Below are 27,573 nucleotides of genomic sequence, written 5' to 3'. Positions count from 1 at the left end.
CTGCAAACTAGAAAAAGGTACTGTCTCTGGTAGAAAATATAGAAATATAGAAAAAAAGAATCCTCCTCCAGGCTGCCCCCAGAACAGCAGGGCAGAGCCTGGGTTCAGTCTCCATGTGCCATCTGGGCCCGTATACATTTCAGTGCACAAATTGCACATCTATTCAGGGTGGCCCCATTACACATCCCTGCTCATCCTTTCTCTAGGACAGACCTGATTCCCACCACCTCTGGATTGAGGTCAAAAGCTCTACAGAGAGAGAGTGGCCAACTCTTCTGGTTTTCCCAGGACTTTCTAGGTATAGGATTTAGCACTGAAAGTCCCACATACTAGAAAAGCCCTCAGTCTGGGGAAAACCTGAATTAAAGTCTCCCTTATGCAGAGAAGTGGGGGGTTCTAGGAAATAGTATAGGGTAGGGAGAGATAGGGGGCTGCAACTTCAAAGAAGCTGTGATTGGATATTCTTAGTAGGAGCAGGAAAGGAAATGGCTTTTCTGCAACCATGTGGCTGGGTCACCTCTCTTTTGCAAGGGATGTGGTTGAGTTTGGAAAGTAGAAGAGCCAAGTGCTTCTTAAGAACCAAATACTGGAGGGGGCCGGGGGAGGGGGGACGTGTCAACTAGATAATGAAGAAATAAATGTGAATTATTTTTTCACATGGTAAGTATGAATAATGACTTTTTGCATTAGCGTATCTTTTTGCCAAGGAGCTAAGATTAAATTAGTGATAAAACTAGGTTAAATCACGGAAGCAGCTGGGAATTACGTTCAGTGAATAGGGTACTTCAGGAAGAAAAGACAAATGAGCTACTGCCTGATTCCTAGGACTTCAACCAAATTATAATAAATGAACAATAAGATCCTCTTTTAAAAAAAATGGGTTTTCTGGGCAAAAGAGATAAGAAGCCTGTCAACAAAGGGAGGATCTGAGACAAAAGACAGTAGTTTAGTGTGAGTATGGTGGCGGCGTTGGCTTGTGGCCCAAGGTGCCTAAGCAGCTGTGAGTTGAAGGACTGTATTGTCCATACTTTTCGGCACTCCAGGTATACCTGTGGCCCCCGTAAGTGTATTCTAGTTGTAATACATTCCTGTGGCTATTAGGTAAAGGGAGCCCTCATAGATATGCAGTGTTAATTCTACTTTTTTTTTCCTTCCTAATCAGGTTAACTTTTCAATAAATGAAGCCACAACACTGGTGGATCTGCTAGCATTGCAATTGCACAGAGTGGAAGATGATGTCCGAAGCATTGTGGACAAAGCTGTGAAGGAACTGGGGACCGAGAAGGTAGCATCTACAGGGCAACCCTGAAGAGTCTCTTTTCTGAGCCTACTATTGTTCTTTAGCATAGACGCAAAACGCCTTTGGATACCCTGGGATGTGAAGACATGAATCCCAGTTTGCTCTGCTGGTTGGGTGGGTGAGTTGGGCAGGAAATGTCGTCATTCAGAGGGACAGTAAAAGTTTCAAATAGGAGGTTGGACCAATCGAAGATGGCAGAAAGCACTTATGTGTAGGTAACCTTTACTGGGAGCAGGTGCCACTCCTGGTGCTTTGTTTATATGAACTCATTTAACCCTTGGAGGTAGGTGATATTATTATCTCTGTTTTACAGATAAGGAAACTGAGGCATAGAGAGGTACTTTACCCAGATTTACATAGGGAACTGCATTTGACATTCAGGCACTCAGGGTACTACCTGTCACCTGTCCTGACTACTGTGTAAATAATGTCTACGAGGCCTGTAGGTAATCTTTTGAGTCTCCTCCTACTTGCAGAGTCTTGTGGGGAAGGACGTAAAACTCAGATCCAATCTATGTTTGGTATGAGTGTGATGTTCATTCCTTTGGTGTGGTAGAATTTATTCTGCAAACCTCATCACCATTAATTATTTAGAGGAAAAAGGTGAGGCCAGTACTATTTGATATTACTCTGCTTTTTAAAAAATTCATCAAAACATTAAAAACAATTCTAGGCAATAGCCTAGATATTGATCCTAAATTAGACTTTGTACACATTAATAGATTCATGCTTTTGATTACCAGGTTATTACTGAAATTAGCCAGACCTGGGCAACTATGGAGTTTTCTTATGAAATTCACTATCGAACAAGCATTCCATTACTGAAGTCTGACGAACAACTTTTTGAAACTCTAGAGCACAACCAGGTAAGGTGGACAGTTTTATGATAGATTTTTAATACTAAATAATGATTTTAGATTTTTTTCTAAGTTCTAATACTCAACATTTATTCATTCATTGAGCAGCTACTTATTCTGGGCTCCAGGTACTATACCATGTGGGGTCTGAAACTATAAATACTTATTCTTAAGAAACTTACACTTGAGGAAGGAAACAAATACAAGGCATCCAAGGAGTCTAATAAACATAGGCTTTCTGATTGGAGAAGGTGAAAATCTTGTGGAGGTCCCTAAAAGGTGATGGTATGTAGGCTGAGCCTTGAAGGATGGGTTTGCATTCAACAGAAAAATAGACTTTAGAAAAGGATGTTTAGGCAAGGGCGACAATATTAATAGAATCTTGGAATGTCAGAAAGTATCTGTCATTCACAGTTATTTTAAGAATTTGTTTTCCTTGGATTATAGATTGTCCTTATGGAAAAATTGGAAAATAAAGCTGGAAAGACAAATTGAGTACAGCGCATATGGTCTTGAATTCTAAGATGATAGGTGCTGGGATCTCTTTGGACAAGAAAGGTAGAAGAGATTATTTGGGGAACATAATACCTATAGTTAGACATAAAGCACTGTGGAGAGAAACTGATATAGAGAGATGTCAGCATTATATATTCATGTGTTTAGTATGGAAAGTACTCATGTAAGGATGGAAAGTTAGACTAGAGCCCAACACAGAGGTTAAGTAGCATAGTAGGTTGAGAGGTCATTGTTGGTATCTTGAGAACTGTTGAGCTAGATAAAGAGGCATAGAATATAAGCCAGTAGCAAATGCCGTCATTTCATTCTTCTTAAGTCTGAGTAATATTCCACTGTGAGTATATACCACATTTTCTTTATTCATTCATCTGGCGAAGGGCACCTAAGTTGATTCTGTAGCAATAGCTATTGTGAATTGAGCTGCTATAAACATTGATGTGGCTGTGTCACTGTAGTATGCCAATTTTAAGTCTTCTGAGTATATGCTGAAGATTGAGATAACTGAGTCAAATATTGGTTCCATTCAAGTTTCTGAGGAATCTCCATACTGTTTTCCCGAATAGTTGTACCAATTAATAGTCCCACCACCAATATTTAAGTGTACGTTTTTCTCCACCTGCTTGCCAACATTTATTGTTTCTTTTATTCTTTTTTTTTTTTTTAAAGAGAGAGTGAGAGAGGAGAGAGAGAATTTTTTAATATTTATTTTTTAGTTCTCGGCGGACACAACATCTTTGTTGGTATGTGGTGCTGAGGATTGAACCCAGGCCGCACGCATGCCAGGCAAGCGCGCTACCGCTTGAGCCACATCCCCAGCCCCCGTTTCTTTTATTCTTGATAATTGCCTGTAAATGGGAGAAACTAGAGATTCTCATGCTAAGTGAGATAAGCTGGGGCAATCCCCCCAAACAAAAGGCAAAATGTTCTCTGATATGTGGATGCTAACACACAATAAGGGGGGAACATGGAAGTTCATTGGATTAGACAAATGGAGATAAAAGGCAGGAATGGGAATAGGAAAGACAATAGAATGAGTTGGACATAACTTTCCTACATTGATATATGAATATATGACCAGTGTAACTCCACATCATGTACAACCACAAGAATGGGATCATAAGTTATACTCCATGTGTGTGTATAAGTCAAAATACACTCTACTGTCATGTATATCCAAAAAGAACAAAAACCAGCTAGGAATTGAACCTTGAAAAAGGCTGCATTTGGTTTATAAGAGAAGACAAAAGGGCAGAGAGAGAGAGAGGAGGAGGGGCCTGGGAAATAATAGAAATAGGATTCTATGGTATCACAAAGACCTCAGAATGGGTTTTTCTCCCATAGATTCATCACTTGGGTTGGGTTAAACACCTAGTGGAGGAGAATGAGAAGAGGCAATTCCACTTAGTGACCTTGTGAGATTTCAGCATCTGAATGTGGTGAGCAGTGCCAACCAAACTCCATGGCATGAAAGCAAGCAATGGTGATAAGCCAGCTGCAGAGCTTAGTGGTCACCTAAAAACAGAGGGCAATGGAAGCTTGAGGGCCTAGCAGGCTGGAAGGAAGTTGCTTTTATATTTTGGAGATTGAAGCACACACACTTACATGCCCATAACTTTGGAATGATTAACAGGCAGGGACCGGGGAAGAGTGATAAAAGAGCAGTTTAATTCCTAGAGCTGCACCCAAGGGCTCCATATTTTCTCCTGCCTGCAAAGAGATGCATGGTCTTCTTGTAAAGACATCAAATGCAGCTGCTTATATTTTTCTCTTTTGGGAAAAATGCTAACATGAATATTTACTGCCATTAATTCAGTCATTCAGTCATTTAGCAAAAGCTTATTGAATGACTATTCTGGGCATTATATGCCAGGTCCAAGAATCCAGCAATAAGCAGAATGATGCCTCCCTTGTGGCACATGGTCTACCAATTCCACTACTCACAGTTCTTTGCCTTTCTCTTAGGTTCAGTTGCAGACTCTCCTTCAAAGCAAGTATGTGGAATATTTCATTGAGCAAGTCTTAAGCTGGCAAAATAAATTAAACATACTAGACTCTGTCATCTTTACTTGGATGGAAGTCCAGCGAACTTGGTCACACTTGGAAAGCATTTTTGTCTGTTCAGAAGATATTCGAATCCAGCTTGTGGAAGACGCCAGAAGATTTGATGGGGTAGATGCTGAATTTAAGGTTTGTCAGAGACGAGTTGAATTCTATGCTTGGAAAGTTTTCAGAACATTATGAAAGCTTTGTAAAGAACCATGATTTGGAGTATCAGACTTACAAAAATGAATGCATTTTTTTCATTCCAATAAATGAGGGTCAGGAACCTTTTTTACATATATGGCCAGGTAGTGAATATTTTAGGTTTTGCAAATCATGCAGCTTCTGTAGCATGAAGGAAAACAGACACTACATAAACGGGTATGACCATGCACTGAGAAAACCTTATTTATAGACACTAAAGTTTGAATTTCATAGAATTTTGATTTGTCACAAAATATGCTGCTTTGGGAATTTTCAACTATTTAAAAATGTAGAAACCATTCTTAGCACAGTCATTCAAAAGCAGACAGCAAAACATATTTGTTCCATGAGGCACTGATTGTTGATCCCTGCAGTAAGAAGGATATGCTGAAAAGGGGAGACATGTAACAAATAATACTACCAGTTTGCCCCTGCTCCCATAAGAGTCATACAGAACACATAAAGATGTGCACATGACAATAAGAGGTGATTTAGAGATTTAGGGCAAAGAGCAGTAGCTATACCATTTTTACAAATGGGAGTTAATTTTTTTCTTCTTTTTACTCAGGTACTCTTTGAGATTCTGGGGTGGGTGTGTGTGTGTGTGTGTGTCTTCACCTCCTTCCCTTCTTATTCCCTCCTATTTATTGTTTTAACAATTTGGTTCAAAAGAGAAATTCCATGTGGGCTCACTACCATAACATTTCCTTTGACCAAAGCTGTGTGTTTATACATTGTCTTTGGTTCATCTAAAAATTTAAAAAGCAAAAGCAGACAGATACAGTGTCAGGCATTGTTAGTCTCATTAACCTTGCTTTCTCATTGTATGTTTTTCCTTGTTTTTTAATCCCCAAAGTGGATGTAGAATTTAGAAATTTCCAATGTCCATGTTGTATTTTCATGTAGGAGTTAATGTTGGAGACAGCCAAGATAAAAAATGTCTTAGAAGCAGCCTGTAGACCTCTTCTCTATGAAAAACTTAAGGATTTACAGTACAGGTAAGTATAGAGCTATCTAAAATGGTTGGTTTGCTTTAATTTTATAATTTTTCTTTCACATACCTAATAGTATTTGACTTCATATTATTGCAGGTTCAATCTCTACTAAATTATCTTCTAATTTTGCTCCTAACTATCTAGTTGCCTTGTAGATTCTAGATGGTATACCTATTGGGAGTTAAATTCAAATATATCCTGTTTTTCAAAAGAACTATTATAATAGTAAAATTAGAATATTATATTGCAAGCATTGATGCAATTGACCAATTCTTTCATCAAACCATTATGCAGCTATTAATTGAACACCTGCTGTATGCTGGGAAGTAGGATGGTACTCATTTTAGTTTGTGTATATTTTTTAATTAGAAATTATCCACAGAGCGCCTGCTAACACTTTAGAAACCCTTTTCTAAGGGACATTTTAAAATTAATTTTCAAATATAATTCTACAATAGTTACTAGTCACACAAATATTCTGGCTTTTGATTTAAGATGGGCACATCAGCTCCTAAAATGAGAGGTTTGTCTACAGAATTTACTCATTTTTGTTTAGCCAATAATCTTTAGGGTTTCTGGGGCTCTGACTCATTTTTGTTTGGCTAAGGACAATAAAGCAGAAATGATTCTGGATCATATGATTCCATTGAGGACGTGGGAGGATGGAAGACAGTTGTGTTTTGTAGACATTCAATGTGGGATGTGGCAGGAAGGACCCTTCAGCAGTCACATTTTACTAATGTACTTGTGCTCAGCTTGAACAATGCCAATGGGTGAAATAAACCCAAGTCTGATATTTAGCCTCAATTAAGGGGTGTGTGTGTATGTGTGTGTTTGTGTATGTGTGTGTGTGTATGTATGTGTCCTCGTCCTCCCAGTTTATAAGACTTATGCATCCGTTGTAGCAGGGTGGTGGTGTCGAGGGGGGAGACACTCTGTTCAACAGTGAGCTTGTTGTGATGAATGGACAGGTGAAAGGAGTGGGTTTGTTCTGTTGAAGTGTCGACCAGTAAATGGGCAAGGTGTGCTTAAAAAGATTTTTCATTCATCTAGGCTTTCTCTTTGTGAAAAAGCTCTTGCTGAATACTTGGAAACCAAGCGTGTAGCTTTTCCTCGCTTCTATTTCATCTCCTCCGTTGACTTACTTGACATTCTCTCAAAGGGAGCTCAGCCTAAACAGGTAATTTTTTTTTTAAAGTCTCACATTATACTGTGTTAGCTAAGGAATGCCCCAGTTTCCCTGTCATTATCAGGTGCCATCTGTCATGTCACATGTGCCAGGAACTAGAAAATCTGAAGGTAAAATTCTTAATGCAGCATACAGGATGTCAGAGGCTGTACTGAAAGAGGTCTGAAGAGTAACTGCCTGGTGTTTATTACAGGGGCAGGATATTGAGTGTGTGAACTTGGGGTCCTGAGAGAAGTCAACAGGGAGAAACATTGGCTCCAGGTTCCCCAGGTTCCAGGACAAGGCTGATGCATGTTGGCCAGGTGAACGCCTTCCTAGGGGAAAGTGGCTGTGTGTGGGAACAAGATCATGGCTTGTACTTCCTTACCATTCCCTCAGTGCCTAAGAAACCTTCATAATTATTAAGTCAGACTAGACTTGAGTACTGTCATAGTTGGATTTGTATAATTTCAGAGTCATCCTCTATTTTCCCCTATCTATACAGAAATAATGCACCATCTCACTGATTCCTGCATCAATACTGAAAGCAAATAAAAACAGATACCATCTTTTACCATCTGAGGGGATAAACTGATCAGGGACACAGTTTTTTCACATGTAAAGCATTCCTTTATGTCATCTTTTAGAGGATGTTGCCTCCCCCTTAGTCCTACCCAGTTGTCCCACTCACTTATTTTTAGTTGTAAAAGCCGACAAAAGGGGCCGCTCCTAGAGTAGACTGTCATTGCAAATTATTTTGAAACTGAAGGTTATGGTTTACCACTGGAGTTCTATCCAGTGGTTCTCAGGATAAAAAAATCTTTAGGTATTTTCATGCCATTTCTTTGGAATATGTATCTCTTTGCATCACAGTTTCCTGAATTTTGATGTTGTTTGGACGCAGCCTTTATCTTAATTACTTCTTTCTTGTTCATTTAACTTTGAATCTAAATTCAATTGGATGGCTATCATTGCTTATAATACAAGTGAAATCTTGCAATTAGTTTTTGGTCAACTATTTTAGGGTCCCTTATCAGGTGGTGTTTTGTATATTCTAATCCCCAGAAGGCTTTGCATATAAATTCTAATTAGATTGAGTAGGAGCATACTACATCCATTCCTTACATATTTATGTATGCTGCTAGGAGCCACAAGCAAATAATATGATGCATGGCACTTTCGGTTGTAAGGTGATGCCAGCTAGCCATTGAGATGATATGATTATGTTAAGATTTACATTCATATGGAAATTGGACTCCTGCTGTTCACCTTGGCCTGCTACGGGACTCATGTTATGGGACTCCTGGAGAGTTCCCATTGGTTGGGGAAGGATAGTAGGAGGGAATTCCGGGGGAGGTCCGCCCCCCCCCCCCCTTAGGGATGGTAACTCATAGCTGCAGGATTCTGCCTTTCCTTTCTCCCTCCCTTCCATAATCTCCAGAGAAGTAACTAAAAATGGTGGATGAATGAACAAGCAGGGTATTGAAGTATTTCACCGAACCCTGGAGAGACTGACCCACCCTAACCCATGTCTGCTGTCCTGATGCCTCTTTGTCCTTCATTGAAGTCCTAGGCTGGTGCTGGGGGAACAAATCACTCAATGTATTCTTGTCACCTATTCTCATCACCCTCCTTTGAAACCATCAAAAAATGCTTCATGCTTTAGCCAGGCAACATCTTGGTTCATGCATGTTGACATGCATCCCTGACACCAAACTTTTTTTTTCAAACTTCAGTGGTATGCTTTTTTAATCTTTAATTCTTTTTATTTTCACAGCATGACTAGCTTATTTTACAGAGTACTACCTTCTCTCTTCCTCGTGACTTATTGCAGTGATCTGCCACCTATCTCATAGGATTTTGCAATCAGAGTCTAAATTCCTGGATTTCAAGTACATTCTTTAGTATTAGTATTAGGAATACTTTTTAATGAATGACTAGGTAATATAAGATGCTTAAAAGATTTTAAATCATAATCATACTGAGGTTAAATCATGGCATGGCAATTTCCAATGTCTTTGCCATGCTGATTAATACCAGCACTGGGCTGTAGGTAACACATTCATTCAAGCAGGTGGATATATCTGCCTATTAGCTAAGCGGGTCAGGCCATGTGGCTGTAGGGTAGACATGGTTTATGGTTCTCTTGAGCTGCCAGCTTGGAAATGATTACATTTCTGATATAGTTTGAAATTTCGAGGAGAATCCTATTATTTCAAATTGTGCTTAATATGTGATTTCATTGAGACCTTTTTTGTTATACTACTTAAACCTTGAATAATTCAAATTCAAATAAGATGCTATCACACTGTTACTGATGGTCCATTATTAGAAAATGTGTTCAGCAGCCTTTGTGGTGCAAATAACCATTTCAGAGTGATTTATTGGGGCAGGGAATTGAGAAAGAGCAGCAAAGGGCAATTTGTATCATCTAGAGCCCTCGTTGGCTTCCATCCCTGAAAGAATTGGTTCTGCAGGGTCAACGTGCATTCTTGGTCACTGACTGTGGAATAGTTGATGCCTTTGGCAGTTATGCGGGACAGCATGGCCTTGCTACACTCTCCTACCCTCTTTGCAATATCAGAATCCGTTTCAGAGCACCAGACAAGGCTTTTGCATCTCTGCCTTTTGTGCTGACATTCCTAAATGTGCTCCCTGTAGTGTGACCGAGATAACATGCCAACTGCTGCTTGTGGAGTAACAATGCAATTTTCCCATAAAAGACACCCTTTGTAGACGGATAACTCATCTTGACATCTTGTGAATGACTTGAATTCTTCAGACCCCTCTCCTCTACCCACCCACTCTCAATTTAAGAGTGTTGGTCCAAGTGAGAGTTTCTGAAGTTAATTGTGGAATTTGATCAGCCTGTGCACATCAGCCAGGGAGGTCTGATACCACTAAAGCCTCCATCCTGTGAGCACAAGTTCCCAATTTAAGACACTGGGGTTGGAAGGAAGGAGCCAGGCAGGTTGGTATGTCTCGAATGCCTTTGGCAATTATTAGTTGTCAGTAAGCTAAGGTCGAGTTTTAAAGATTTTCTCAACCACAAACTCAGGCTGACCTCCCAAGGGCACGGATTATCTGAAGGACTGTGGGCTTAATATCACTGGTAAAACTCTCTGGTAGTTGCTCTGAAAATAAAACTTAAAGATGTACTTGTAGAATTCATGGGCATGGTACAGTAGCTTTGTGCAACTGTTATAAAGTTCTTGTGATTCACTAGTTGTGTTCTTTGACATTCTCCACCCCCTTTACAAAAATATCCACTTCTGTTTTACAACTGAAGTAGTATAGTGACTAAAGTCAAATCAAATGACAGCCATTTATATCCCTGTACCTTTCCAGGTTGTCATGCAGTGCCTTGGAATGACTGACAAGCGAATAGTTAAGACATTTGCGTTCTGATGATGTGAAAGGTCTTTTTTTTTTTGTCCTGGAAGAGTTTGCCCATGTTCTCTTCCCTTATCCACTCTGAGATCTTTGACTACTTTAAGATGTCTGACTTATGAAAAGCTTCTCCACAATGGAGCTATGCTGAAGAAAGACCCACTTTGGTGTCTGAGTATGACCCACTGAATCTGTGTTAAGGGGTCATCACAAGTCACACATGTTATTAATCATTTGATAGGTGACAATGAGGAGCTGGCTTTTTAATTTCAGTAAGATTCAAATTTCAAAAGATTCAAATTTAAAAACTGACATGCAGTTCAGTCATGTGAAAGTGTAAGTGTGTTCGAAATAACTTGGATGTATGAATCTACATTTGCCTCTGTATGTTTTATGGAACCTAAATACAGATCCGGTATTCTTGATGAAAAATCCAAATTGGGATACACAATAAATATAAAATACACACCTGGTTTCAAAGACTTACTACACCATAGGAATGCAAAATATTTCATTAAGCTTTGTATTTCTCATGTTAAAATAATAACTTGGATATACTAAGTTAAATATATTAAAATTCTACTTTTTTAGTTGTTTTACTGTGGGAGCTAGCTGGGTGCAATGGAGCCTATAATTCCAGTGACTTGGGAGGCTAAGGCAGGAGGATCACAAGTTTGAGGCCAGCCTGGACAACTTAGTAAAATCCTGCTTCAAATTTTTAAAAATAAATAATGAAAATGGCTGAATGTGAAGCTCAGTGGTAAAGTACCCCTGGGTTCAATACCCAGTTCCAAATTATTAAATTATTATTAATGTGGGTGCTAGAAAGTGGTGGTAGAGCCAGGTGTGGTGGCACATGCCTGTAATCCCAGCAGCTCAGGAGGCTGAGGCAGGAGGATCATGAGTGCAAAGCCAGCCTCAGCAAAAGTGAGGTGCTAAGCAACTCAGTGAGACCCTGACTTTAAATAAAATACAAAATAGGGCTGGGGATGTGGCTCTTTGAGTTCAATCCCCATCCCCCACCCCAACCCACCAAAAAAGTTGCAGTGGTACAAATTGACCTGCAGCGCATTCTATAGAATGACTAAAAAATAAAGATAAAAAAATGTAAAAAAAATAAAAAATACATATACTCAGGAATGCTTAATGTTTGCATCAAGGAAAGTCCTTTGAGGACATGAACACTAATCTACATAAAAGGAAATCTGCCAACTTGTCTTTTAAGAAATTCCGAAGTTTCAGCAATGAGACAGATGACACTCAACTGATACTTCTAATAGACTGTGAAAATTGGCATTCAGAAAGGTGCTTGAGAGAAATGGGATAAATATTAGGCCACAAGAAGCACAGCTGGATCTTAAAAGGGCCAATATCTAGATGCCACATCCTGCAAGCACAGTGTGTTTTTACAGAAAGCTTCCATTTGGTTATCTTCAAGAGGAGTAAAAATGTCTCTGCTTTTGCATTCCAGGAATGAGGATGAGGGAACTTGCTTGGTAACTGTTCATAGTGTCCCCTGCCTCCTCAGGCAAGGGAATAGTTCTCTTCAGAGAGTAAAGAGAAAAAAGGCTCAAAATGTAAATGGTTAGGTGAAGGCACGCAAGAAAGAGTTTTAGTTGAAAGGAAATTGATAAAAAAAATTTAAGCTTTTCTAGAGGAAGTAGAAGGATGGAGGGAAAACAGTTTCCTAATGTGGAGGAAGGGATTGCCCCCGAGTTTAGGTTAAGACTGAAGAAGGAATGGAGAAAAGGAAGCAGAAAGAAACAGACCTGAAGATGGCCACGGCTTGACCATCTTGCCATTGACCATGTTTTCTTTCAACTGATGACAAGGTACAGAAAATGCTCATAAAAGTAGTTTTAGTCCCTGCCAAATGAGAGTGGCATAATTAATGAAGATATCATATATCAAATGCATTCCTTTATTTACAAAAATGTGTGTGCATGTATATAATATACATATCTATATGTTGTTTATGCACCTTTATTTTATTCGTTTGTTTATATGTGGTGCTGAGAATCAAACCCAGTACATCACACATGCTAGGCAAGCACTCCACCACTGAGCCACAACCCTAGCTCTGCATTCCTTTAAATAAAGCAATCTGATACATAGAAGTTTAGGTGTTGACAAGAAAACAGAGAATCTAGTTTTTAAAATAAATTTGTTATAAACTACATTTCTAATGGATTATCATTAATTACCCCAAACTGGCTAATATAGTTAATCATAAATTACATATATTTTGTTCATTTGGCAAATGTGTTGCCATTGCTTTGAATTCTATTGCAGTTCTGTCACCAGGATTTTCTCCATAGCCCATTTGTAAGCTATACAATTATGTCAGGGTTATGGTAATGTGGGATTAAAGTAAAATATTGCTTTAATGTTATGAGATCCAACTATAAATGTTAAAATTGCAAGGTTCTGCCAGCAAGGAGTTCTAGGCCCTTCCAGCCTTGGTTTCGTGTCACTTAACAAAGACACTTCTGCTCTAGCTTTACATCAGTAGATAAGGGCCCCTGGCAAAGGACCATTTCTTCTGGGAGCTTCCAGAAAAACCAGACAACATTGATCTGTTAAAATGCAGTGAAGATCATTTAAAGAGCATTGAGAAAATTAAGGTTTTGGGGTTAACAATATGAGCAGGAAGAGGCACAGTGAGGTCCACCTGCTGTGTAGCACTGCTTTGCCCTTTGAGATATTTGTTGATTCATAGTTGTGCTAGGTCTACTAAGATGATCAGAGCTTTCCTTAGTGTCAGAGAACATGAAAGGAGAAAAAATAAGACAGTGAATACATAGAGAATTGAATAAGAAAAAGGTTTCTAGGGTCATTTGGTTATAAATTTGCTGGGGAGGAGGGGCATTTACCTTCCAAATTTAAAAAAAAATCATTTCTAAGCAGATATAAATCTAAATGTGAAAGATAAAACAGTGAAACAATGAGGAATATATGAGTCAGAGGACATCTTTCATGATCTTGGGATAAGCAAAAATTTCTTAAATTGTACACAAAAATATTAACTCTAAAGGGCATGTTTGGATTTGACTATGTTAAATTTTTTTTAAACTTGGGTTTGTCAAAAGATATTAAAAGACTAACAATGCAAACTACAAATTTGGGAAATATGTTGCAATACATTAAACAAAAGATAAGCAGAATATAACTGCTACAAAGAAAGACAGATATTCTAGAATAAAAGTAAGAAAAGGCAGAATACTTAATCAGTTCATAAAAGAAGATATTCTAATGGATAGTAAAGATGAAATGTAGCTCAACTTCATAAGCAAGCAGAGAAATGCAAATTAAAACTGCAAGGATAGACCAAGTTTTGCTTCTGGCAGAGATGGAGTAACAGGAAATGGATTTATTCTTCTGTCTAAAACAGACAAGAACTTTGACAAAATATATGAAGCAGCCACTTTCTAGACACTGGACATCAGAAATAGAAGACAGTGATTCATAGCATATTGAGAATATGTGGAGTGAGCTCCAGTTTGCTGCTTTAAGAGAATTTTCAGACCATGGCATGTGAAGGGAATCTAGGAAGAATCCAATTTGGCTGGAATTTTCAGAGCAGAATACCAAAGAGGAAAGAGATCTCCAGAAATGTATGGAGAGGCTTCTTGGAATAGTCAGCAGAGTTTTTTATTAATATGTATATATTAAGAGAGCAACCCAAGCCTGGAGAAAGATTCATCTGAGAGAATTAGAGAATTAATTCCCAGTGTTCTCACAGAGCTAGAAATAGCGCCTATTTCTACCAACTAGCCTGGGAAATCCTTATTATTTATGAATAGAGTACTGGCAAAGTCTTGTTGGTAATGGGGAATAATTAGCCCTAGATTAAACACTACTCTGTCCAGGTCAAACATTTTTTTTTTCTACCAAACAAATCTTAATAGCAATATCCATAGGGATCACACTGTCTCCAAGTAATTTAACTCCTTCCAGAACAAAACTTGGGGAATATAAGAATGAAAATATATTCAGCATTGAGCAGAATAAAGTTCACAGTGCCTGGCATCTCATTAGAGGTTACTGGGCTTGTGAAGAAGCAGGAATATTCACATAAAACCAGAAATCAAAACTGACCCAGAACTGAGACAGATATTAGAATTGGCAGACAAGGACATCGAAGGTTATTACATCTATATTCCATATGTTTCAAAAGTTAAGTAGAGAGATGGAAATTATAAGAAAGTTGTGTGTGTGCAATTGGACTTTATAACATGTTGAGGGTGGGTGAGGGAGAGGAAGGCAGGAAAGGAGACAGAAAAAGTATTTGCAAAAAAAAAAAAGAAAAACAAAATTTAAACTTTTCAAATTGAAGGAAAGTATAGTATAAATTTATAGATTCAAGGCACTCAATAGGCCCAAACACAAGAAACAACAACAACAAAAAGCATTGAATTGATGAAATTGGTTAAACCCCGTAATAAATAAAACTAAATATTGCTCATACAGTTATAGTACGTACAAAGGAGCAAACAAAAGGATTACGACAGACTTTGAATAGGAAACAATGGAGTGAGTAGACAATAGACAGCAATTTAAACCTGTTATAAGAAAAAGAATCTGTCAGCCTAAAAGTCTTTACCCAGTAAACACATCTTTTAAAAATAAAGGCAAAGATATTTTCAGACATTCAAAAGCTGGAAAATTTCATCAGCAAACTGGCACTACAAGAAATGTTAAAGGAAGTGCTTTAAGCAGAAGGAAGATGATACCAGATGGAAATCTGTATCTACGCACACAAAAAATATGAACATTGAAATGTTAACTGCACAGAACTAGATGAAACAACGCACATTAGCCATCCTTCAGAAGGCAGATGGTATGGAAAGAGCAGAAACCTTGAAATCATATAGACACCAGTTTAAATACTGACTGTTGATACTATCTTGTTGCTTTGTTTCAGAACCTCAATTTCCTCATGTGCCAAATGGGAAGACAGTACATAGTATCTCTTTGGCTTTTAAGTGACAGATAAATAAACTGTATAAAGAAACAGGAAAAGTACTTAGCATACACATAGTGTTGTAAATCTGGTCACAAGTTCTTCCCCACCCTGTACCCGTACCCTTTCTTTTCAAAATTTATTATTAGTGCATTCATAGTCATACATAATATTGAAGTTCGTTTTGGTATAATTGTACAAACGTGGCTTATAATTTGGTTCAATACACTCTCCAGTACTTCCCCTTTCTCTCTTCCCCCACATCCTTTTCTCCTTTCCTCTACTCTATGGATTTTTCTTCTATTTATTTATAGTTTTTTTTAATTAGTGCATTATAGGTATACATCAAAGTGAAATTCACTGTGGTATGTTCCTATATGTACCTAGGAAAGTTTGGTCAGATTCGTTCCACTGTTCTTTCCTTTTCCTGTCCCTCCTCCATTCCCTTCAGTCCTCTTCTCCTACCCCACTCATCTCTGTTCTATTTTCATTTCAATAGCTCTAAACTAGAAGCAACCTAAATGTCCCTTAACAATAGAATGGTAATTACATTGTGTGACAGTCACACAGTTGAGTACCACATGGCATATATACCACAAGGAACATAGACAAGCCATCAACCTAGGCTATACCTAATAATATGACTAAATCTCACTAATGTGCTGTTGAGCAATAGAAGGTAGACACAACAGAACACATACTGTGGGTGAGTGCTGTTTTGGGAAGAGAATGCCAATATTTTTAAAAGATAATGTCCATGTTTAAAGAAACAGTAATTGCCATAGATATCCAGACTTCTGTATGTTAATGTTCTGTTTGTTGTTGTTGTTGTTTGTGGGGGGGGGTACTGGGATTAAACTCAGGGGCACTTGATCACTGAGCCATATCACCAGCCCTATTGTATTTTATTTAGAGAATAGGTCTCACTGAGTTGCTTAGTACCTCACTTTTTTTTCTGCTGAGGCTGGCTTTGAACTCGCTATCTTCCTGCCTCAGCCTCCCAAGCTGCTGGGATTACAGGCGTGCACCACCACGCCTGGCTTGATGTTCTATTTTTTAATGATGGTGGTCACAAGAGTTTTGTTCTCTTTCTTAAAATTTATCACATAGTATGCACTTTTTTTCGCATTTTTCTTTATAAGTGTTTCAGTTTCCAAAAATTTATTTGAAATATTCCAGCATTTGTGTTGGGAACATATTTATATAAAATTATACAATATATGCATGCCAAAGATTTTAAGGAAGAAACAGAATCAACCCCATATGCACTGATGTGTGGATATGTCTAAGTTATCTTAATAACTAAAAAATCAAATTACAAAGTGCCATATATACTTTGATTATTTTTGGTAAAAACAAATCTGGGTTATGTAAGTAATTTTGCATTCATTTTTGGAAGTTTGAAAACAGTACAAATATATAGAAGATAAGAATAATATGCTTCTAGATGCTCTTTTTGAGTATTTCTAGTTTTTTATGTGTGCCTGTGCTTATGTCCTAACATATATTTTATTAAAACTGGAATATTCCCCTATAATATGTTTAATAGCTATAAAAGTTTTGTTTTATGTATGTGCCATAACTGATTTAACCAGATTTAGACCTCAACCATGTTACATATCCTTATACCATCACCAATATTATTATTTTTGAAATAAAATAGAACAATTAACTACCATTTTAACAGATTAGTTTAATGCCCCCCTCCCCCTGGTAGTACTAAGGATTGAACCCAGGGCCTCACACATACCAGATAAGCACTCTACCACTGAGCCACATTCCCAGCCCCTAGCTTAAATTTTTATACATGTAAAAACAACACTCATATTCTATCTTATTCTAGAGGATAATATGCACAAAGATAAGATTGCCTACATTTGGTCATTATTTACGTTACAACTGTGAAGATCCTGACCAAACCGATAAATGAGTTAATGAATACACAACAGTGAATCCTGTGGTTCTCAACAGGCCTGGAGTGGTCCAGGCTTTTTGTATATTTCATCTCAGTTAATGACCAGCAGCATCTTTAGATAGATTGGACAAATATGAGACTAGATAGTAGAGACAAAACTACGCAGTTTGAAAATGTAATTAGAAAATGAGGTGATCTCATCTTCTCTGCTTTCTAGGTAAACAGCAGCTGTAGGTCATGGGAATTGACCAAACATTTGATCCCTGGATTGGTTAGATTTTAAATTATAAAGTTATATATGAGAATGTCTCTGGCTCTATGGACAGATGGTATAAATTTTTACATTTAACAAGAAGTTCTCCAGAACTGTGCAGGATTCTAATATGAATCTCCACTACCAAGGATTGAGTAAATCACACAGTGCCCTGACAACAGAGTTCATGTTTCAGACATGTATGTTCATGGTGAGTGGTCGAAAACACAAACGTCATTGCTAGCTCTTCAGTCCACAGAAGTCACTGCTAAATAATAGATGCCCATTATGATCAATAACCAGTTATGTCCCATCTTCTAAATTCTGTCAGTGGCAAGCCACTGTGCATCTGTCGTTTACACACAGGCATCGAGGCTTTTAGTTCGTGACTTCCTTGTCTCTAGGATGAACCCATGTGATGTTTTACAACAATAAATGATGGAAGGAAGGAGTAACAAAGTTGAAAGTGTAGCAAAGATGAAACAGATAAGGCTGGAAGCGAAATTTGGATCAAACATTGATGGCGTTACAGGAGAGACGGCCAATGGGGAAGGGTGACCTGCACCATTCCACAGTCCAGATACACAGCTGGGCAGCGCACGTGCTGAGAATGAAAGCAGGGGTTGTGACAGAAAAAAGTGATCCCAGAAGAAGCAATGCCAGCAACACAGCAAACCCTCAAAAACCTCACTTGAAAGGAACTCTCAAATTTCATGACCCTGGAAGCTCAGAGAATAAAATGCTAGTGGTCAGTCTAGATTTTGAAAGGAATGTGACAGCTTGCTGAGGCACAGAAAAGATGCTCATTCCCTATCTTAAAGTTGTGTGAAGAGGAGGAGGCGGCAAGTCCTATTAGTAAGTTACCTCAGCAAACTTCTCTACAAAGGAAAACACTTAAGTTTCAATGTGCTTAACATCTTCAATTATGATGTACTAAATATTAATTGATAGGTTTTTTCCCATTGTCTATTTGTAACCAACTGGGAGATTTCAATGTTTTGAAGAAAAAAAAAAAAAACAAGCAAACAAAAAACTTTAAAGGTCTTTGCACTACCATGAGTTTCCCCATTGATTGTTGTTGCTTCAGTGTGGTTTCAGCTGGTGTGGTCATTGTTAGGATCCCACACAACTGTGGGAAGCCAGCCTTTCTGTACTCATTAGTATATAGATCCATCTAATTTACATATGTCAAGGGACCATTATTTCAATTTTCATTACTCACCTGTTAGACCCTACTTAAAATATGATGAAGCTTTGACTCCTTTAAGCATTCATTTTTAATGTATTCTTTTTAGTCATAAAATAAAACATCTTTCCAAATAGCTAGGAAGAAGGAATTTTAATTTTGTGTGAAATGGAAAGAAATGTCATTAGATATGGAATTAATTGGAGGGCAATAGGATCCATGTTTTTTGGGTTTTTTTTCTTTTTTAATGGTCCCATTCTCTCAGACTTTAAATAACAGAATGTGAAAACATCCTACTTCGACCAGGCCAGCTATAAGAAATGGGAGAACTGCATGCTATGAGGTTTGCATTTCCTGGCCACCAGCTGAGTGACAAGAAGTTGTTTTGAAATTATTTTCTCACCAAAGCAATAATGTGTGAGGGTGTCTGATAGTTTAGGTCTCATTTTTCCTACAGCTTTTCAACTGGATATTATCTAGGCCCATTACGTAGTAGAAGCCATTCAACATCTGTGCACTTCCTGGCCACTTCAGCTGTGAGAGTGAATTGTTAGAATATTGCAGAGACTTTCTGTGTATAAATGTCCTTTGGGTAATGCACCGGGATAGAGGAGAATATGATAACCTGAGCATGATCAGTCAGCTACCACTCTGCCTACATTTAAAGGAAGCGAGAATCTCAAAAACTCATCTATTTTAAAACTTGGAAAACTTCTTGATATAATTTTCTTGAACACTAAAACTGCAAATACAGCAAAAACATAAAGGCTAAATACTTCAGAGATTAAATCACCCTTAAAGAGTTCTTTCAGATGTTGGTGTTCACCTGGTCATGCAAATAACTTACATGGGTTGCTTTTGTTTCTAGAAGTGCTATTATATAGGTAAACAAGTCTGGTTAAACTGCATTTCAAGAAAAACTTGTTACAAAGATGAAGCCCCATATACTGGGAAATGTTATAAAGTTTCAAACCATCTACTGATTATCAGCGACTTACTTTTTCTGTTGAAATAAAATTCATATAACATAAAATTAGCCATTTTATTTTTTTCACTTTTTTGTTAATACATTATATAAATACTAGTGAGATTTGTTGTCACATATTCATACATGCATACCATATAAAAATAAAACTTGATCAATATTGTTCCCCAGATTTTCCCCTGGAACATTTTCCCCCCTGTTTTTTTATTGGTGCATTATAGTTGTATATATTTATGGGATTTATGTTACATGTTCAAACATGCACGCCGTGCACAATATAGTTTGGCTAATATCACTCCCCAGTGCTTTCCCTGCCTCCCACCCCTTGGTTCCTTTCCCTAACTGATCTCCCTTTGATTTTCATGAGATCATCCCCATATTTCTTTTCCTTTTTCCTCTCTAGCTTCTGTGAATGAGAAAGAACATATGACCCTTAACTTTCTGAGTTTGGCTTATTTGACTTAGCATAAAATTTTCTAGTTTCATCCATTTTCCTCCAAGTGCCGCAATTTAATTTTTGTTTATGGCTGAATAAAACTCCATTGTGTATATATACCACATTTTCTTTATCCATTCATTCCTCTATGGATACGTAGAATGGTTCCATAATTGGCTCTTGTGACTTGTGCTACTCTAAACATGTGTATGCATATATTGCTATAGTACGATGACTTCAATTCTTCAGGCTAAATACTGAGGGGGGTATAGCGAAGTCATATGGTGGTTCTATGCCTAGCCTTTTGAGGAACCTCCATACTGACTTCAAAAGTGGTTATACTAATTTACAATCCCACCAACAGTGTAAAAGTTTCCCTTTTTATCTACATCCTTTTCAGCATTTATTATTAGTAGTAGTGTTTTTGTTGTCGTTTTTGATGCCAGGGATTGAACTCAGGGGCCTTAACCACTGAGCCACATCTCCAGCCCTTTTTGCATTTTGAGACAGGGTCTCACTAAGTTGTTTGGGGCCTTGTTAAATTGCTAAGGCTGACTTTGAATTCACAGTACTCTTGCTTCAGCCTCCTGAGCTGATGGGATTACGGGTATGTGCCACTACACCTGGCTTATTTTTTTTATTCATAATGACTGCCATTCTGATGGGTATGAGATGAAATCTCAATGTAATTTTGATTTGCATTTCTCTACTTGCTAATGATATTGAACATTTTTTCATGAAGGCCATTTGTATTTATTTTAAGAACTATCTTTTTATTTCACTCACCCATTTATTAAGTGGGTTATTTGAATTTTGGGTGTGAAGTTTTAGTTGTTTATGTATTCTAGATATTCTCATAAGAGTTGCTAGCAAAGATTTTCTCCCATTCTGTAAGTTCTGGTTTCACATTCCTAATTGTTTCCCTTGCTATGCAGAAGCTTTTTAATTTGATGCCATACCATTTATTAATTTTGGCATTATTTCCTGAGCTTTAGGGGTCCTATTGAGAAAGTCATTACCTGTGCCTATGCTGGAGTGTGACCCTACGTTTTCTTCTAGGTGTTGCATAGTTTTTTATTTAATTCCTAGGTCTTTGATCCATTTTGAGTTGATGTGCAAGGTGACAGACAAGGGTCTAGTTTCATTCTTCTACATATGAATAACCAGTTTTTCTTGCACCATTTGTTTAAAAGGCTGTTTTTTCTCCAACGCATGTTTTTGGCACATTTGTCAAGGATATGACGACTGTGGATAGGTGGGTTTGTCTCTGTGTCTTCAATTCTGTACTGTTGATCTATGTGTCTGTTTTTATGCCAGAACCACACAGTTTTTGTTACTATACCTCTGTAGTATAGTTTGAAGTCGGGTATTGTGAAGTCTCCGACATTGCTTTTGTGTCTTAGAATTGCTTTGACCATTCTGGATCTTTTTATTCTTCCAAATAAATTTTAGACTCTTTTTTTTCTAGTTCTGTGAAGAATGTTATTGGTATTTTGATGGGGATCACATTGAATCTGTATGTTGTTTTTGGTAGTATGGCCATTGTAACAATATTAATTCTGCCTATCCATGAACATGGGAGATCTTTCCATCTTCTGAAGTCTTATTTATTTCCTTTTTTTTTTTAGTGTTCTATAGTTTTCATTGTAGAGGTCTTTCACCTCCTTGGTTAGATTTATTACTAGTGTTTTGTTGTTGTTGTTGTTTTTGTTTGCTTGTTTGAGGATATTGTGAATCAATTTGTTTTCCTGATTTCTTTCTCAGTAGATTCATTGTTGGTATATAGGAAGGCTATTAATCTTTGTATGTTGATTTTGTAACCTGCTACTTCATCAAAATTGTTCATTAACTCTAACAGTCTGTTGGTGGAGTTTGTTGGGTTTCTGTGATGTCATGGTGGTTGCTCTTTTTCATCTCTAATTTTATTAATTTGGGTTTTCTCTTTTTCTTTTGGTTAGTTTAAGGGCTTGTTTTGTTTTCAAAGAACCAACTTTATTTCATCAATCTTTTGTATTTTTTTTATCCTCAGCTTCATTGATTTTGGCTCTGATTTTAATTATTTCCTTCCTTCTACTGGTTTTGGAATTATTTTGTTCTTTTTCAAGGACCTTGAGATGCATCATTAGTCTGCTTATTTGGGATATATCTGATTTTCTCATGTAGGCACTCATCTCTATAGACTTTGTTCTTAGCACTGCCATCATAGTGTTCCAGAGGTTCTCATATGTTGTATCACTATTCTCATTGGAGTCTAAGAATTTTTTAATTTCTTCCCTGATTTCCTCTGTTTGAACAATACACTTTTGAATGATGAATGGGTCAATCTCCATGTGTTTTTATAGTTCCTATAGGGTTTTGTCTTGTTGATTTCTAAAAATTGGCCATTTTAAAGTGTATGATTCACTGCTATTTTTTGCTTTCTCCGTGTTATGCAACCACCATCTCTTACCTAAGTTCCAAAACATTTCATCACTCCAAAATAAAACTTTATGTTCATTAAGCAGTTGCTCTTCATTCCCCCCCTTTTCTATAAGCCACCATTCTGCTGCCTGTGTCTTTGGATTTACCTATTCTTGGTATTTCATATAAATGAGATGATTTAATACACGGCTTTTGTGAGTGGCTTCTTCCATTTAGTGTGCTGTCAGAGGCAATGTTCATCCATGTTGTTGTGTGTATGTGTACTTCTTATGGCTGACCAATATTGCATTGTGTATCTATATTGCAGTTTGTTTATCCATTTGTCCATTGATGGACATTTCAGTTTCCACATTTCAACAAATGTGAATAATGCTGCTGTGAACAGGGGTGTACAAATATCTGAGTACCTTTTTTTTTTTTGTCCTTTTAGGAGTACACCTAGGAATGGAATTGGTAATTCTATTTTTAATTTTGCAAAGAAAGCTGTTTTCCACTTAGTGGGATATATTTGCTCCGGGTATAAGGAAGGAACATTTATTGTTCTCACTTCTGTTGCTTCCTCTCAATTGATCTCTGTCCTTTCTTTAGTCCATCCTGAGACAGATGATGGAGTGACATGCCTGAGATAAAGTCTGTTGTTTTTGCCTTCCTGCATGTGAGTCTGCTGGGTGGGAGGCCTATATTGTGGTCTGTGCTGACATGACTGGATGTGTGGTGCTGCTAAATCGGGTTGTGTTTGGAGGCCAGTTAGGTTTTAGGTTTTATTCTAGCAGAACAGGTGCTGGTATTTTGTCTTTTAATATAATCTTAATCTTTCTTTAGCTGTTAAATTGTAATCTGCCTTGAGTCCAGTGTGCTACTTATTGGGTTCCATTGGTGAGTACAAAACTAAGGACATAAGAGGTTATAATGCCAGAGGTGTGTGACCCTTATTAATTTGGCTGGGAATTGTAGATTGAAAATCTCATTGCTATTTACTTTTAGCAATGTTGACTTAGAGAATTTCACCTAATACTTCAGTTTCAATTTCCTTGTCAATGAAAATAGGGAAATATATTCTATCTATTTTATGCTACAATGATGTTATGGGGCTCACTAAAGTATCAGAGCAAATAAATTATAACAATGGACCCCCAAATCATAAAATTCTAATTTGCATATTGGTTTCACATATTTTGCCAGATTTTTAATAATATACATTAATAAAATAAAACTGAGTTTTAAAAAATTGACTTCAAACATCACAGCAGAATGATTGTCCTCAGGAATAATGTCTATATAGAGAAGTTGGCAAGTTTCTAATCTTCAAATAGAAAACAGGGGACTTTGCATGGTAAGTATTCACCAGCCAACATGTGGTGATGAACCCACATGCTTGGCTATTCTCTTTCAAGGTCATTTCAAAGGCTGACATTTGATAAGTGACCTTTATTTTGAGGAAAACCATTTTGAGATCACTTTATAATTCTATAAGGAAAGTTTTGTAACTTCATGTGGCATTATCTTTAGATTACCAGGCTACATCTACAGTAAGAAACATTCTTATCTTTTCTAATATTCTTGTCTTAGGTAACACGTCACCTTGCCAAACTGTTTGACAGCATCACAGATCTGCAGTTTGAAGATAATCAGGATGTGTCTGCTTACAGAGCAGTTGGGATGTACAGCAAAGAAAAGGAGTATGTCCCATTCCAAGCCAAGTGTGAATGCATAGGCCATGTAAGATTTGATTATGAGGGGGAGTTAAATTGAATAAGAAAAAAACAACTCATGTCAAATCAGGCTCTGGTTGGTCTTGAGTTGGGAGATTCCTGTTTGCTGATATCCAGTGTGAGAGGGGGATACTGTCCCAAGCTTCCTGGTGTCTGTTCATTTAACTTCACCCAGCAGGGTGTCAGAGATCCTGGGACTTGAACTAGACAGAATGGGCTATCACAAAGGGAATGAGTGGACTCCAGAATTAGTAGCAAATACAGTCCAGTGACTTGACCTTCTACAAAATGTGCTCTGTTCCACCACTCCTCAGAGAATGTAGGAAGAGTTAGATCCAAGCAGTACCCTGAAGTAGGGTGGTTTTAAAGAGGTTTTGTGGTTCAATATTCTGATATGAATGTTGTAAATGGCTACTCATAAATAAGGCTGATTGAGTTGTGTGCACAGAGGTAACAAAATATTTTCTACAGTTATAGTTAAATACCTCAAAAACACTCTTAAGAGTTATCCACAGAATGCCTCCTTATAACTTAAGACAGAACTTTTGATATATGCAGATGATTTAGGGAAATTGCATCTTTTTCTGATGAAGCTTGTGTATCTTGGATTAACCCACAGAGTAACCAAGGGAATAACCTGTGTCAGAGAACTGTTTGGGCTGGGACAGGGAGTTCCTTATAAAGTGTTCTTTGCAGAAATGTGATTGCAAGCTTATTTTATAAGTGTTTCCTTTACTCTTCTCTGTTGCCTTTTAATATTGTACCAGGAAAATCCTGCCAAATGAAGGGGAAGCAGATGGTAGAATACTTTGATTAAAATATATTTTTTGATCTCTTGGGCTTTTAGGATATTATTATAATGATTAGAAGAAGTCACCATAAACTATTTTGACAAAAGTGTGCTGCTATCTGCTCCCTCCCCAGCAGACTGTTCATCTCCTGGCATGGTGCCCAGAGGGGAGAGTCCAACTGATGGATGTAGTTGTCACTAGCAGGAACCCTTGATATTGAAAGTTTTTATGATGCTCTAATTTATTCTATATAAGCAATTTATGTGAGAGAGTTGGGGACATACACTGCATTCACTTAATTGCCTTTGTTTTACAATAAGATGCTTTTTACTTTCTTTTTAAACCTTTTACATTTTTTATAATTGTTTCCTCCCAATTTAGTCTATTTATTTGACACGTATTTACTGAATATCTACTGTGCATTGTATGCCAAGGTAGGTTTTTAGGGACCCAGAAATGAATAAGATATAACCCTTGTCATTGAGGACTCCTTGGCTCATGGAGGAAATGAATGTTCACATTATGAGTAATAATGGGAGGTGACCATTGTTGCCATATAAGGTTAGGCAGAAGGTTTTGAAGTATTAAAAAGGAAAGGATGTAGCAAGCACTCATCAGAACTGAGTCCTGATCATGCTGAGTTAAGTCAGCATTGCTGGCGTAGTCATCTGAACACCACAAGCTGGTGGTGTTTGGTCTTCCCAAATGGACTGGAATGTTCTTGAGGACAGGTGGCTGTATTGAGGACATGAGCCACAGAGTATATAGGAGCTGCACGCATAATGACTGATTTACTGGCAGTACTTGTGATCTGGTGTCTTTATGAGTCGTGCTTAGTGATTAAAGCAGAGATACAGGACTCTGTTTTTTAGATCAGGGACTATTAACTCAAACATTAACAAAGCCCAGCTAATAAGAGATGTTGGGACCGTGACCATGATGGTGCTTCCTTTCTTCATACAGAAGAAGGTGGATAGCTCATCAGCCTCCCCACTTCCCTTGAGAAGATGTTCTAGGAATGCTGCTTCCATCTTCACAAAAGAAGGGGAAGAAATCAGTTGTAAAATCTTCAGTATCTCACATGGTCCTGGAATTTATTCAATATAGTCTTTTTTGGCTGTACTCAATCATTTGCAAATAGTTATGAATCCTTTTACTTATTGATATTTGCAAATGAAGACAGATGCATTATTAACAAAGTACATTTGAACAGGGTGGAAAACTAAGATATATTTGTGGGAACAAAATAAACTTGAAATGAAATTTTTTAAAAAAGATTAACTTTCACAAGTCAGCAGTTGTCCTCTTTTTTATGTTCTCTTGCTGTCTTATTTCTGACAAGTGTGAAGATGAGAACCACTAGCGAGTATAATTAAGATACTTACTAACAACACTGTCATAAGACTCGGAACTATGAAGATATTAGAGAGTTTTCAGGAGATTTAAATATTATCAGAAACTTCAGAAACAGGTATAGGGAAAGAACTCAAGGCATACCTAACTCGAATGGAAAGGAATATTAGAGAAGACATGAGACAGCAAGTCCAAGAAATAAAAATATATTTTGAAAATGAATTAAACAAACAAATTCAAATGGCAAAGAACGAGCTCTACCAGGAGATAGAGATATTAAAAAAAAATCAAACAATAATCCTAGAATTCCAGGAAACTATAAACCAAATTAAAAACTCAAACGAGAATATTACAAATAGACTTGATCAAGTAGAAGTCAGAACATCAGATAATGAAGACAAAGTTTATCAACTTGAAAAGAATATAGTCAACACAGAAAAGATGCTTAATTCCCACGAGCAATCTATTCAAGAGATATGGGATGTCATAAAAAAACCAAATCTGAGAGTCATAGGGATAGAAGAAGGCACAGAGATTCAAACCAAAGGAATGGACAGCATATTAAATGAAATAATTCTAGAAAACTTCCCAGAGATGAAAGATGGAATGGATTGCCAAATCCTGGAAGCCTACAGGACCCCAAACATTCAAAACCATAATAGACCAACCCCAAGACATATAATTATGAAGATAGCCAACGTACAGAACAAGGAGAGAATATTAAAAGCTACGAGAGAAAAGAGGCAGATTACTTTCAGGGGTAAACCAATTAGGCTAACGACAGATTTCTCATCACAAACTTTGAAAGCGAGAAGATCCTGGAATAACGTATTTCAAACGCTGAAAAATAATGGATTCCAACCAAGAATACTATATCCAGCAAAATTGAGCTTCAAATTTGACAATGAAATTAAAATCTTTCATGATAAACAAAAGCTAAAAGAATTTGCAGCAAGAAAACCAGCTCTGCAAAGCATTTTGAACAAAACACTACAAGAAGAGGATGTGAAAAATAGTGCCCAAAACTAACAGCAGGAAGTATCTCAGTAAAGGGGGAGGAAAATAACCAAAAAGCAAAACTAACCAAA

General features: G+C 37.4%; 1 protein-coding gene across 3 annotated transcripts in view; it reads left to right on the top strand.

The window, feature by feature from the left end:
- The window catches only part of DNAH11 (dynein axonemal heavy chain 11), a 278,938-nt gene that overhangs the window by 23,171 nt on the left and 228,194 nt on the right, over nucleotides 1-27,573 (top strand). For 2 of the 3 annotated variants that reach the window (XM_081287175.1, XM_081287177.1), the window contains exons 12-17: nucleotides 1,163-1,285; nucleotides 2,044-2,166; nucleotides 4,636-4,860; nucleotides 5,824-5,915; nucleotides 6,966-7,092; nucleotides 24,199-24,348. In XM_081287175.1, coding sequence (XP_081143301.1) covers nucleotides 1,163-1,285; nucleotides 2,044-2,166; nucleotides 4,636-4,860; nucleotides 5,824-5,915; nucleotides 6,966-7,092; nucleotides 24,199-24,348 — 840 coding nt within the window. The remainder of the gene's footprint in view (nucleotides 1-1,162; nucleotides 1,286-2,043; nucleotides 2,167-4,635; nucleotides 4,861-5,823; nucleotides 5,916-6,965; nucleotides 7,093-24,198; nucleotides 24,349-27,573) is intronic. The other variant, XM_081287176.1, reaches the window with a different exon arrangement.

Source organism: Spermophilus citellus, assembly GCF_964194105.1.
Source record: "Spermophilus citellus genome assembly, chromosome: 3".
NCBI classification, from domain to species: Eukaryota; Metazoa; Chordata; class Mammalia; order Rodentia; family Sciuridae; genus Spermophilus; species Spermophilus citellus.
Note: the sequence above shows the minus strand (reverse complement) of the source record. Positions and strands in the feature narration are given on the sequence as shown.